This window comes from Phalangium opilio, unplaced genomic scaffold (genome assembly GCF_054372755.1).
Source record: "Phalangium opilio isolate 3A_F unplaced genomic scaffold, DU_Popi_V2 ptg000002l_1, whole genome shotgun sequence".
Lineage (NCBI taxonomy): Eukaryota > Metazoa > Arthropoda > Arachnida > Opiliones > Phalangiidae > Phalangium > Phalangium opilio.
This window is the reverse complement of record NW_028324144.1, coordinates 5,223,465-5,239,078: the sequence shown is the minus strand read 5'-3', so window position 1 is coordinate 5,239,078 and position 15,614 is coordinate 5,223,465. Positions and strand designations below refer to the sequence as shown.

The 15,614-nt window shown below is 32.9% G+C and overlaps 1 protein-coding gene and 1 long non-coding RNA gene across 2 annotated transcripts in view; one reads left to right on the top strand and one right to left on the bottom strand.

Moving 5' to 3' along the window:
- Nucleotides 1–15,614, top strand: part of LOC149718427 (uncharacterized) — a 220,420-nt gene that overhangs the window by 61,204 nt on the left and 143,602 nt on the right. The window lies entirely within an intron of this gene.
- On the bottom strand, nucleotides 11,623–12,672 carry LOC149718429 (uncharacterized). Its single transcript, XM_089860928.1, has 2 exons — nucleotides 12,424–12,672; nucleotides 11,623–12,050 (listed from the first exon to the last, which is right to left on the bottom strand). Exons 1-2 carry the CDS (start codon nucleotides 12,670–12,672, stop codon nucleotides 11,790–11,792), a joined length of 510 nt encoding a protein of 169 aa, XP_089717054.1. The 3' UTR covers nucleotides 11,623–11,789.

Below are 15,614 nucleotides of genomic sequence, written 5' to 3'. Positions count from 1 at the left end.
TACAGTAAAATTCAGAGATTATAATTCGTATTTATTAATTGTTAAAGATTACAGAAATGTGCAAAAATTATTTTTTTCATTAAACCTTAATTGATAAAAATTTTAGTCTCTTGATGTACGTCATTAGACAAGAAATTCTTAATTGTCAAATAAGTTACCTAAAAAGTTGCCAAGTGCAAATCACTTCACCTAAAATTTAAATCTCTATATAAATAATGACGTCATTACAGCTGTTTTTAATGAATAATTATAATTTTCGAAGAAATTAGATAAATCTTTTCTTAATTAGTGACTGAATAATGTGTTTACAAATTATATATTTTTAAATCTATAACCGATAGTCCCCTTAAAAATTAAATAAAATAATATACCCTTAAATGGTTCTTTGGTATTATTTTCCAGGATGATTCAAAGCAGAGTACAGCGTTGCGTGCAATTTGACGAGTTTTTCTGAATTAGGATCTACATTTTTAATTTCTTTTAAATCTCTATAAAGCCTTCTGACGCGGTCAGTTTTATCTTTGGGATCTCTGTTCTCTTTATATTCGCAAATCATGGTCCTCTTTCCATACAACTTTCTATAATTTGTGCTGACGCATTCAGTTAAGAAATTCTTGTAGTTGCAACAGGGAGTTTCATCAGTACACTAAAAACAACGAATAAAATGTTTAAATTCAAATACAATCTTAATTGAAAAGGTTCAAATATCTAACAATAGACCTTAATCTGAACAACAGATTTTAAAAGATATCGAAATTAATTATTTTTGAAAAATTAATTTTCCCCTAATTACGATTAATATCCAATTAATTGTCCATAAAATTGAAAGGTATTTGACTATATTGTAGTAGGAATTCTACTGTTTTTAGTCACTCTATTAGAACAGTTCCGAATTATGGATTTAAAATTGGTAGAGTTATAATTGTTTATTTCTCCGTATCTACTTTTAAATGCTCATCAAAATTATCTCAAATAGTGCTAATTTATAATTCATTTTAATTACCTGTGATCCATAAGACAAGCATTTCTCATGAGATTCACTAGAAGCAAACCATTCATCACCCAGAACGGTTTTAGTTTCCCAAATGAACAGAATGGCAAACAGCAGAATGGCACATAATCCCCTTGAACGTGGCATAATAGATGCTTCCATAAATTTTCCTTTGTAGTTTCAACTAGTAGAACTTTGGAATTCTACGCTACGCCTGTAGATGTAGCTTCGTTGAAGGATTGGTAACGAATTTATCTTTGGGCTTCGTCGTTAACGGTTATACTGAATTTGGTATTTGCTGTTCAATTGTTCGCTTGGCACAAACAATTTTGATGCTACGGATCAACAATGTTTCCGTCTATATGGGGGAAATGAATGTAATGTATAGTCGCTCCCCAATGTTTAATATGCGACAATCGAATGTTTTGTGCAACGTGTAAATTGCTTTAAAAGAACAATGCAAAAACGTTATGGATAATATTAATCGAAATTGCTTATTGTTTCGATATTTTTTATTATGACAACGATTCCAAAACTACAATAGAACAATAAACGAGAATACATTAAGACACTTACTTTGTTCGACGCTCCTTTTGATATTGGACTAATATTAATGTAGTTGATTCGACCAATTGATCTCTATTGCAAGCTGGATGTGATTGATCAAAAATATTATAAAATTATTAAAAAATAATATCTTATCGTGAAATCTTGAATTTTAACTTTTCGAAACTCGCATAAAACGTTGGGTCATTTTTCTCACTTTTCGGTTCGGACCCCAATGGACGTAACTACGAGAAAACTACGCTACACCAGGAGATGTAGGTTCCTGGCAGGATTGATAGCAGGGTTCAAAATAACCTAGGTTTTATTGGGTATTTGGGATTTTTATCTTTAGCAGCGGCGTATATGGTAGAAATTGTCATTCAAAAGTAACTGATTAATGAAAAAAAAGTCTTAAAATGTCTCATTAAAAATAATAAATACTATTAAATAGTACATTTGAAATTGAAAAAACAAATATCTGACAAATATCTTAAACTATCTTTAAAATTAAATTATTCTAGCATTGAAATTCACATAATTGATGATCTTAGTGATGAGTTTTATTAACTGGATTTTTATGGTGGGAAAAACCCAACAAAACTTGCGGGTTTTTTTGGGCTGGGTTTTTTTTTTTTTAATTCGAACCCTGATTGATAACGAATTTATCTTTGGGCTCTGTCGTTAACATTTATACTGAATTTGGCTATTGATTTTTTCGATTGGAGAAACCAAGTTTTAACCTACCGAACAGAAATGTAACCTTAAATTTTTCTTTGCTTTTTCTTGCGGTGTGAGGAATTAATTTATTGAAAGACCTATTCTTCAAGAGTTTTTCTATCAAATGTCGGCGCAAGAATGTAGAGTCGCTCCGTTCTGTATACTATACGCCAGTCGAATGTTTTTCAAACGAACAATGCCCAAACGTTACGGATAATATTTCATCAAAATTGCTTGTTGTTTTGAATATTTTATTATGACAACGATTCAAAATTTCGAACTGAACAACAAAAAAGAATGAGTTAAGATAATTGCTTTGTTTTGATATTTTACAGAGAGAATCAATGGTTCGCAAAACTAAGTTCTAGATATCTTCCTCTGATAACTGAGACTCCTGGTTGAGAAATGAAATAATTCACTAGATGGTACAATTATTCCAGAATAGGAGAGTTGTGAGACCTAAGATGGAACTACCTAGTCTGAATTTTAAATTTCGGTATTTTAGGACAAATTTCTTTGCTTCCCAACCGGCTAACTACTTACCCTTCTTAGACCCCATTGTACCCTTCTTAGACCACATTTTACCCAACTTAGACTACATTGTACCCAACTTAGACTACATTGTACCCTTTTTAGACCCCCATTGTACCCTTTTTAGACCCCCATTGTACCCGTAACCCTTCTTAGACCCCATTGCACCCTTCTTAGACCCCATTGTACCCTTCTTAGACCCACATTGTACCCTTCTTAGACCACCATTGTACCCTTCTTAGACCACCATTGTACCCTTCTTAGACCACCATTGTACCCTTCTTAGACCACCATTGTACCCTTCTTAGACCACCATTGTACCCTTCTTAGACCACCATTGTACCCTTCTTAGACCACCATTGTACCCTTCTTAGACCCACATTGTACCCTTCTTAGACCACCACTGTACCCTTCTTAGACCACCATTGTACCCTTCTTAGACCACCATTGTACCCTTCTTAGACCACCATTGTACCCTTCTTAGACCACCATTGTACCCTTCTTAGACCACCATTGTACCCTTCTTAGACCACCATTGTACCCTTCTTAGACCACCATTGTACCCTTCTTAGACCACCATTGTACCCTTCTTAGACCACCATTGTACCCTTCTTAGACTACATTGTACCCTTCTTAGACCACATTTCACCCAACTTAGACCACATTGTACCCAACTTAGACCCCCATTGTACCCGTAACCCTTCTTAGACCCCATTGTACCCTTCTTAGACCCACATTGTACCCTTATTAGACCCACATTATACCCTTCTTAGACCCACATTGTACCCTTCTTAGACCCACATTGTACCCTTCTTAGACCACCATTGTACCCTTCTTAGACCACCATTGTACCCTTCTTAGACCACCATTGTACCCTTCTTAGACCACCATTGTACCCTTCTTAGACCACCATTGTACCCTTCTTAGACCACCATTGTACCCTTCTTAGACCACCATTGTACCCTTCTTAGACCACCATTGTACCCTTCTTAGACCACATTGTACCCAACTTAGACTACATTGTACCCTTTTTAGACCCCCATTGTACCCGTAACCCTTCTTAGACCCCATTGTACCCTTCTTAGACCCACATTATACCCTTCTTAGACCACCATTGTACCCTTCTTAGACCACCATTGTACCCTTCTTAGACCACCATTGTACCCTTCTTAGACCACCATTGTACCCTTCTTAGACCACCATTGTACCCTTCTTAGACCACCATTGTACCCTTCTTAGACCACCATTGTACCCTTCTTAGACCCACATTGTACCCTTCTTAGACCCACATTGTACCCTTCTTAGACCCACATTGTACCCTTCTTAGACCCACATTGTACCCTTCTTAGACCCACATTGTACCCTTCTTAGACCCCATTGTACCCTTCTTAGACCCCATTGTACCCTTCTTAGACCACCATTGTACCCTTCTTAGACCACCATTGTACCCTTCTTAGACCACCATTGTACCCTTCTTAGACCACCATTGTACCCTTCTTAGACCACATTTTACCCAACTTAGACCACATTTTACGCAACTTAGACCACATTTTACCCAACTTAGACTACATTGTACCCTTTTTAGACCCCCATTGTACCCGTAACCCTTCTTAGACCCCATTGTACCCTTCTTAGACCCACATTGTACCCTTCTTAGACCCACATTGTACCCGTCTTAGACCCCATTGTACCCTTCTTAGACCACCATTGTCCCCTTCTTAGACCACCATTGTACCCTTCTTAGACCACATTGTACCTTTCTTAGACCACATATTGTACCCTTCTTAGACCCCATATTGTACCCTTCTTAGACCCCATATTGTACCCTTCTTAGACCCCATATTGTACCCTTCTTATACCCCATATTGTACCCTTCTTTTAATATTATACTATACATAATATAGTTATATGATTCGTGTTGTTATGATAGGAATCAATAAATGCTCATTGCAAAAATCAATGACAAGCACAACATTATAAAGAGATTTTCTATTATATTTATTACTATTTAGTTACATATTACAGCAATGTGCAATATATTCATCAAATTTAGTTTTAAATTATAATTTATTTTCATTTCTTAAATACTTCATTAAAATAATTAACGCTTGAATATGTTTTAATAACAATATCAGAAAATAATTAGGGATTACAAATATCTGGGTTACAATTGGTGGTTCAAAAATAATATTAATAATAATAAACAGGTGCCAAAAATTAAGTGGGATATTTTTTGGGCAATTTTGAGTCGGAAATGTAACTTTCTTTAACATTTTGCCTTCCGGGCCACTTTTCAAAATAAGATTGGTGTACTTTACGCATGACCCCGTAAATTAAGTTAATTAACAATGCTAATTGGATTAAGGGGTCATCCCTAAAACACGCAAATCATAACTCGAAAACAGTGGCCCGGACGGCAAAATTTCATGGAACATTTTTGACAAAATCGCCCCAAGAACATTCCTCTTTAATTTATACCATTCTTATATAAAGTGCATTAGTGTTATAAATCTACGATGGAAATCTTTTTTAACCTTCCATGCCCCTAGCTATTTCCATGTAAAACTGGACTAGCTTTTCTGATTTGGCATCTTTCTCTTTTATTTCTTCGAAATCCTTTCGAAGTCTGTCTATTATGCGACTGTTATCGTTCGGGTCTCTGCTCTTCTTGTAATCGCAGTACATGTCGTTTTTGTTATAGAAAGTAGGCGTGGGAGTTCTCTTTCCACACCGAGTAAAAAAATGCTTGTAGTTGCAACAGGGCTTACTTCGACTTGAACACTGAAATTTTGAAATAAAAGACTTAATTTGAATTTCAGTAGTTAGAACCAATAGTTAACAACTTAATTCTGTGGCCAATTTCTATTAGTTTACATGTATGCCTATGTAGAGATGTGAGTCGGTAATTTTGCAAATACCGCGTAAATTACAGATTTATATCTTACCGTAATTTTAGAATGGTAATTTACCGGTAAATTACACAATTACCGCGGTAATAAGCCTGTTAAAACATAAAATACCATAAATTATGGTAATTTTTGTAATTTCACAATTTTAATCGGATAATTTACCTGGTAAATTACCATTTTTAAAAATAATGGTAATTTCACATCTCTAGGCCTATGCAACCGAAGTATAGATATTTATTTATTTTACTTTAATAGGAGCATTTTTAGTGCGGTTTAAAATAATTAAAATTTAAATAACATTGATGACGTTAATTATGTCGTTTCTGGTTGAATTTAGTTTGCTTATAATAGTTTTAATAGCGTTGCAAATGCAATCTTCCTATTTTTCGTATATTTTTAAGTCATTCCTATCTTCTTCTATAATTTCATGATAATTTCTATGTTCTCCTATAATTCTAATTCGGTATGGTTTTTATAGCCAAGCAACCCAAAAACGAAAAACACTAGGCTCCGAAATTTTCCCAATGCTAATGAAGCTGATCAACTATACTTAAAAAAAAAAAGAGAAATTGGTAATTGTGATATGTATGTGCATGATGGATTTTTCGTGATTGGGATTTTTTTTTTAAATAAAATTATAGTTCTTGCGTACTTATTATATCAATATAATTTTCTCTAAAAGATTTCGTTCTATTTTATCCTGTATTTTTCATCAATTTTTCCCTATTTTATCCTATATTTTTCATCTTTTCTTCCTATTTTATTCTATATTCTTCATTAATTTCTTTATGTTTTATGCTATATCTTTCATTAATTTCTTCTTATTGAGTCCTATATTTTTAATCAATTTCTTCCTATTTTATACTATATTTTTCATCAATATCTTCCTATTTTATACTATATTTTTCATCAATATCTTCCTATTTTATACTATATTTTTCATCAATATCTTCCTATTTTATCCTCTATTTTTAATAAATTTCTTACTATTTTATACTATATTTTTAATCAATTACTATTTTATCCTATATTTTTAATCAATTACTATTTTATCCTATATTTTTAATCAATTACTATTTTATCCTATATTTTCATCTATTTTTTCCGATATTTTTCCTATATTTTTTCTCTATTTATCCCATATTTTTCATCTATTTTTCCCATATTTTCATCTATTTTTCCCATATTTTTCATCTATTTTTCCTATATTTTCCTATATTTTTCCTGTATTTCTTCCTATATTTTTCCTGTATTTCTTCCTATATTTTTCCTGTATTTCTTCCTATATTTTTCCTGTATTTCTTCCTATATTTTTCCTGTATTTCTTCCTATATTTTTCCTGTATTTCTTCCTATATTTTTCCTGTATTTCTTCCTATATTGTTCTGTATTTCTTCCTATATTTTTCATCTATTTCTTCCTATATTTCAAGGATAAATTCCTTATATTTCAATTTTTAGTGGTCACTCTGTTTAGAACTTGCTTATGAGGAAAACGCTATTCATACTTCATCATAAATACATTTTTTAATAAATAAAATAATCACCAAAATAAGTAAATTTATTTTGAATTATTTCGTATTTACCACCGTTCCATAAGAAAGGCATTCCTTATCACCAAAGGCGGTATTTATTTCCCAAATGAACAGAATGGCGACCACTAGAATGGCAAATATAGCGCTTGAACGTGGCATAATTCTTGAAAGTTCGCTGCAGATAAACTTGGATGTTCAAATTTTATGACCAACTTTGGTGCAATGAAAGTCCTAACTGATAGAAAAAAGTCTCGTTGAAATGAAATTTTTTTGCAACGTGTAGGTATATTGATGTTTTTGATTTATGATGCAAAATTCAAATAAAAAACTATGTCAGTTGCGAATTTCACGAACATTACTATAGATTTGAATTATGTCAACTTATACAGTCACACAGTCTAGACTTTGGTTTCGTATAAAATGTTCTCCATAAATTACTTCCCCTAGTAACTAGATATCGCTTCTTGATCTGTACTATATGTTAAGTTACTAACGTCGGCGTGTTAAACGTCGAAAATCGCTTTGCGGTGAATTTTATTCCGAAAAGGATATCAATTCACAAAGACGTGTATTTTACCCTTTAAGAAAGGTTCTCATTTGAAAGTGTTGAATCGTTTATATCATAGTTTTAATAACGACCCTATTGTGAGAAAAATTTAATATCAGCATATACAGTCTAGAATAACTGTGGCTGACGTATACTCCAAATATAATATAACCAATTGAAACCCGAAAACGATATGTATACCGTACATTTTATACGTGTTGTTCTTTTTAATTCTGAACATAATATGAAATCCCCTAAGCCTTGGTTTAAAAGGAGTTGAATGTTTTTGCTACGTTTAAATTAGTTTCGTATTTTTTAAAAGAACAACGTCTAAACATTAAGGATAATATTGAAACGCTTATCCTAGACCCCATTGTACCCTTCTTTGGATATTATACTATACATAATATAGTTATATGATTCGTGTTGTTATGATAGGAATCAATAAATGCTTAATGCAAAAATCCATGACAATCATAATAATATAAAGAGATTATCTATTATATTTATTAATATTTATTTGCATATTACAGCAATGTGCAAAATATTCATCAATTTTAATTTTAAATTATTATTAATTTTCAAGTCTTAATTACGTCATTAAAATGATTAACGTTTGAATATGTTTTGATAACGATATCAAAAAATAATTAGCGATTACAAATATCTGGGTTACAATTGGTGGTTCAAAAATAATAATAATAATAAACAGGTGCCAAAAATTAAGGGGGATATTTTTTGGGCAATTTTGAGTCGGAAATGTAACTTTCTTTAACATTTTGCCTTCCTGGCCACTTCTCAAAATAAGATTGGTGTACTTTACGCATGACCCCGTAAATTTAGTTAATTAACAATGCTAATTGAATTAAGGGGTCATCCATAAAACACGCAAATCATAACTCGAAAACAGTGGCCCGGACGGCAAAATTTCATGGAACATTTTTGACAAAATCGCCCCAAGAACATTCCTCTTTAATTTATACCATTCTTATATAAAGTGCATTAGTGTTATAAATCTACGATGGAAATCGAGATGTTAATTTTTTAACCTAGACCCAAGTTCCTAGCTATTGCTATGTAAAACTGGACTAGCTTTTCTGATTTCGCATCTTTCTCTTTTATTTCTTCTAAATCATTTAGAAGTCTGTCTATTATGCGACTGTCATCATTCGGGTCTCTGTTATCCTTGTAATCGCAGTACATGTCGTTTTTCTTATAGAAACTAGGCTTGGGACTTCTCTTGCCACATCGAGTTAAAAAATGCTTGTAGTTGCAACAGGGCGTGCCTCCACTTGAACACTGAAATTTTGAAATTAAAGGCTAAATTTGAAATTTAGTGCAAAGAACCAATAGTTAACAAGTTCTTCCTATTTTATCCTATATTTTTCATTAATTTCTTTATATTTTATCCTATATTTTTCATTAATTGCTTTATATTTTATCCTATATTTTTCATTATTTTCTTTATATTTTATTCTATATTTTTCATTAATTTCTTTATATTTTATCCTATATTTTTCATTAATTTCTTTATATTTTATGCTTTATTTTTCATCAATTTCTTCCTATTTTATCCTATATTTTTCATCTATTTTTTCTTCTATTTTTCATCTATTTTTTCCTATATTATTCATCTATTTCTTCATATATGTTTCACATGTTTCATCTATTCTTCCTATGTTTTTCATCTATTTCTTCCTATATTTTTTATCTATTTCTTCCTATATTTTTCATCTATTTCTTCCTATATTTTTCATCTATTTCTTCCTATATTTTCATCTATTTCTTCCTATATTTTTCATCTATTCTTCCTATATTTTTGCATCTATTCTTCCTATATTTTTGCATCTATTTCTTCCTATATTTTTCTTCTATTTCTTCGTATGTTTCAAGGATAAATTTCTTATATTTCAATTTTTGGTGGTCACTCTGTTTAGAACTTGCTTATACTTCATCGTAAATGCATTTTTTAATGAATAAAATAATCACCAAAATAAGTAAATTTATTTTGAATTATTTCGTATTTACCACCGATCCATAAGAAAGGCATTCCTTATCACCAAAGGCGGTATTTATTTCCCAAATAAACAAAATGGCGACCACTAGAATGGCAAATATACCGCTTGAACGTGGCATAATTCTTGAAAGTTTCGCTGCAGATGAAATTCGACGTTCAAATTTTATGACTAACTTTGGTGCAATGAAAGTCGTAACTGATAGAAAAAGTCTCGTTTACTACGTACCTTTTTTGCAGCGTGTAGGTATCTTGATCTTGATGTTGATTTATTATGCAAAATTAAAAAAAAATGTCAGTCACGAATTTCATGAACAATACTATAGCTTTGAATTATGTCAACATATACAGTCATACAGTCTAGACTTTGGTATCGTATAAAATGTTCTCCATAAATTACTAAACCCATTAACAAACCCAGAAGGAAAATTTCTAATTATCTAATTTTCCTTATATCTAAATTATAATGATTTACGTTTAAAATGGTAGTATTCTTGAAAGTTTTCTGTTGATCCGTACAAGAAGCGATATTTAGTTTACTAGGGAGAAGGTATGAATTCGCCACATTTCCAGCTTTATCTCCAGTTCAAACGTATAGTAGGTCCGGAGTTAATCCGCGCTGTCTCTGAATTACAACCAGCATCTCATTGGTTCTTGAAAACTCACGTCAGCGCGACGCGAATGACGAAAATTATGTATTTTCCGACTGAGGAGAGGCGAAATAGCCTGGCCTCCTTTTACGTCCCCCCTTGTATTTTGACAGGGGGACTGGGACTATGGCGCGCGAATACTTAGGCATCTTATTCCTTCTCCCTAATAAACTAGATATCATTTCTTTACTAAAACGTATTGTTCATTTTAATTTGAACATAATATGAAATCCCCTAAGCCTTGGTTTGATTGCAAATTTCTTGTCCATTCGCTTACCGATTTTGTATCCATTAAGTGCATTTTGGAATCAACCGTAGTAAACGTTGGGATAGCAAGACACTTATCTGGGCGGACATTTCGCATTGTAGGGTACGGTGTTAGGTCACAAATCAGGTTATCCAGAAAACCGTCCAGCTAGTTAAAATTCGTACTGTCCCCGCAGTTGATTTTTGTTGCAGGGGTATGTTATGACTTTTACTGCATTAGGATCTTTTTCTTTTATTTCTTCTACAACGTGTATATTACTCCCATAAATTTAAAGAACAATGCCTAAAATGATGGGCAATTGTCGTTGAAATTGCTTATGGTTCCGAATAACGACAACAATTCAATAACTCAAATCCAGAAATAAAAAAAGAAAAGCATTAAGATAACTGTTCTGTTTTCATCGGAATATTTTGCGGCTGATAATGAGATGTTCATAATTAAAAGTTCTAGATAACTTTCCCTGGATTAGGTTCGGTGTAATAAACTCCTGTTAAAACTTTATTCTAACACGCGCAAGTGGAGTTAATTTACAGTAAATTATTAAATTTATATCTCTGGTTTTCCAAATGAACAGATATAGGCAATCAGTAAAGTTTCCTCTTGAACGTGGCATACTTTTTCAAAATCGTTGTAGATTCGGACTGGAGACCATGTGAATAACATTTAATAATTACTCAATATAAGGAAAAAATATACTTTTAATATATATAGAGATTATACTATATATTCATTTTTATTTAGTTAAATATAATCCAGAAATGTGCACAAAATATTCTATTCATCAGACTATAATTATACAGAATAATAAATATAGGGCTTTTGATTACGACTTTACTTTATTATCAAATTAATTGTCACGCTGAGAAAATCTAAGAGAAATTTAAATTCGAAAATCATGACGTCATTACAGCGATCTTTCAATGAATAATTATAATTTTAGGAGAAAATAGAAAAACCTCTTTATAACTAGTGACTGAAAAGTATGTTTACATAAAGCTTATAATTTTTATTTAATATTATAACCGAGAAACCATTGAAATTAGAATAAACCAAAATATATTTAATTTGAACTCTTCTATGGTATTATTTTCCTCTAACAGAATATTCCATATATTTCGACGCATCATCGAGATTTTTTAGGACTTTTGCTGAATTTGGATTTTTTTCTTTTATTTCTTCCGCGTCCTTCTTTAGTCTGACGTATATGTTAGACTTATCGTTAGGATCCTTGTTCTCTTTATAATAGCAAAGATGTCTATAATCTTTATTGATTGTCGGTATTCTCATAAATTTGCATTTAGTTTTGAAATTCTTGTAGTCGCAACAAAGTCTTCCATCCGAACACTAAAAATTACAAAATTCCGGATGTTAAAACCGATATGCAACTTAAAATTTTAACAACTTAAAGCAACAACCGTTTTAAAAAAAAATTTCCAACTTTCTTCCTTTGTTTATTAAACTAAATGATTTATTTATTAAATTAATTATTAAAATTTTGGACCAATTAAATCAAAAATCTAATAAAAAAATCTCTCAACCAGAATACGAATTTCCGCTCTTTTTTTACTGTTTTAAATGTCGTTAGCAGAAAAGATTATCGAATTTATTTAAGTAAAATATTTAGATTTGTTTCTTTGCTTAAAAATATTCACTAAAACGTTATGAAAACTCACGAAAATGAAGTTAATTTTTAGGTTAATGGTTAAATCATGTTTACCTCTTGTCCTAGAAAGTTGCATTCCGCATGAGCCAAAGAGGTATTTGATATCCAAATGAACAAAATGGATATCAGTAGAATGGAAAATATTCCGTTTCCCGGAAGTGACATGATTCTTGAAAGTTTGCTGGATCGAGATCCTAAGTAAGAGTTCTTCGGTCTAACGGTAGCTCCGTGAATGTAGAGTTGTTCTGCACGGTTTTTTATACGACAGTCGAATGTTTTGTGATACGTGTAAATTACTTTCATATTTTATTAATGGATAATGTTTATCAAAATTGCCCTTTGTTTCGAAAATATTATATCATAAGCCAATAATGTACTATTAAGTAGCTATGTTTTATCCCCTTTTGTTCACGCATACGTCACTCTGCTTACTTTGAGGATTACAATAATAATAAATTAATGAAGTCTTTGCTTATAGTGAATTCTTAGTATTGCTACTTAGTAATGTAGCTCTTTGTGTAATAGGCTAATAGCACCAAAGTTGAAATTTAAATTATGATATTGACTCTGTAAAAATATGAAACATTAATTTCAAACTCTTTTGCTCTTACACTTTGAACTACTTTACATTACCAGCTTAGGCATACTAATACCTTCAATCGTACACTTCTGCTGGGTAAAGGCTCATTAACGTTCTTAGATTGGAGGCTTTTGAAATTGACTAAACAAGATGGATGTCTTACTCCACATGTGTGCCAATTTTCTTGTTTTAGGGGCCAATGTTATGGGTCCCGTACCATCACTCAGTCTGAAACAAACAACACACCCTTAAATTTATGGCAGACTTATAAGAAACACCCTGTTTATTTCGAGTTATATTATTCGACAGTCAAATGTATTTGCAACGTGTATATTACCTCCATAAATTTAAAGAACAATGCTTAAAATGATGGGCAATTGTCGTGGAAATTGCCTATTGTTAGGAATAACGAAAATTCAAAATTTCAAAAATTCAAATCTAGAAATAAACGAAAAGCATTAATATAACTATTCTGTTTTCATCATAATATTTTGCAGTTGATAATGAGAGATCCCGGATCCGCAATTATAAGTTCTAGATATCTTTAGCAGGATTAGGTCCGATGAAACGGGCAAGGTCCATATCAAGCGCCATCTCTCGACCCTAATCGACTCTATAGTCACATCATGGATTCGGTAGAGATACGTAGTAATTAGTAACGTGATATGAATTGCTCATTTATCCCCACATCACACCGATAGATGGCATTATTATCGTGCTACCGCCAAAAATAGCCTTTATCCACTTACTGTCTCCCTCTCTCCGTGAAAATATGAATTATACCCTTAACATTGAGAAAAGCGGTAAGATGGAGCAACCTGCTGAAATGAAAGCCTTCCAGTGTACTTTGCGAAGGCCCCTAGGCAATTGTTCAGTGCTGCCTCTTAGTGTAATTATATTTGTATGAGAAGTAGTTACTATATTTAATACACAGGGGCATCCTCGATGTTTCCGTACCGTACGACCCTACCGAAACGCTGAGCATGCTGGGAGGACTTCATTGTCGTAGATGGGGATAGAGACTGCAACGTTATAGGTATGCAAGTTCTGCTCCAACCCTTTCTCCTTCAAACCGTTAGCATTAAAGAACCAAAGAGAATTTATATTAGGGAGTTGAGACTGAGGAATATTATGTAGCTCAAAAATCACGTGATAAACAAAACTGGCCAGGTCTATTTCCGGTATAATTTTTTGCGGCCCCTCCTCTAGGGTGGTTCTAGAATTTTGCGGGAGGGTCTCTAGAGGAGATGGACACTACCTTTTTAGGGAAAGGGAAACGTCTGACTTAAAATAACTCCAAATGGCACCAGTCGCACTCAAACTCGCGAACCCTTATTGGGTAATTGTACAACCAATAGTGATTGAGGTCAAACTTTAAAATTAAAGGAGTGTAATGTGACCGGAAATTTACCTGCCCAGTTTTAGCGTCGCAGCCTACTTGTTTGAGCTACATTGTATTTAGAACTCTCAATGGCAAGAGTTTCAACTCCCTATTATAAATTCTCTCTGAAAGAACACAGTTCTCGGCCTAAAATAGGTAAAACATGATCCAAAAACGACCTACCCTATTTTTATAATATCTAAGCCAATTGATACAAAATAGGAATATTTTAACTTGTTCTGCCGTTGAAAATCACCTACCTTATAAAAAAACACAAGTATTATATTACATAAAAAAAGTCATCTTATCTTTCAAATTGCGCGACTTTGGCAAGAACCCTATGGGAGTCAGTCGCAAAAAAGGGGTACAATTTTTTTTCCTTTCTTATTTTACGGTCGCGTAGTTATATTGCCAATAGAACAGACTTTGATTGATTCGTCTCTCTTTTCCCACGGTCCCTATCCTGCTGTCCCCTTCTGGGAGGAGTCCCAACGAGAATCAAGAGAGCCCAGAATATTCATTGATTTTCATCCCCTCTTTATTTTTTTTTGCACTTGACATATTCGTGTCGCTCGAACGGATTTGCCTTTTTTATCTCGTAAGTTAAATATAGCCTAATAACAGCGTGTAAAGATCAGAGTGTTTAATGCCCGTCTCCTCCCAACAAAAAATGCATCGTTTAGTGCAAGAGGAAAGACGGAGGAAGCGAGGGGAAAAAAAGAAAAATAAATTACGCAACTCCCTGAGTACCAGCAGATTGTGCCAATAATTTATGGAGCGCGAATTGAGACGAGTGTAGTAGTGATAGCTTGGATGCAAAAAGACGGTATCTTCTTGAAGTTATGGTGAAATTAGCTTTATTAGTTGCTAGAATAATGCTTGTACATGAGTGGTTTTACATGAAAGCAGGGATAGATTTACTTTTAAAAGTAGGAATGGAGAACAGAGTAATCTGGGCGCGCGTCAAAGTCCCGGACCCCTTCCCCAGGAAGGGGGAATGAAAGAAAGGCGGGTCATAGCGACAGAGGTAAAAAGGAGCTACGTCATCAAAACGTACTTTAAGTGAGCCAATGAGATAATTTAAACTTTTCGTTACGTGTTGGAGGGAGGGGCTCTATACCGGGCTATGAGTCTCACTGAATGAAATACTAACCGTTCTCCATTCCTACTTCTAAAATTGAATCTATCCCTGAAGAAAGCTAATAACAAGAAATTAAGCTACTCATAAATAATTCTGCACATGGTTTAGCATGATAAGCGTCAGGATGTTTTAATTACTAATTT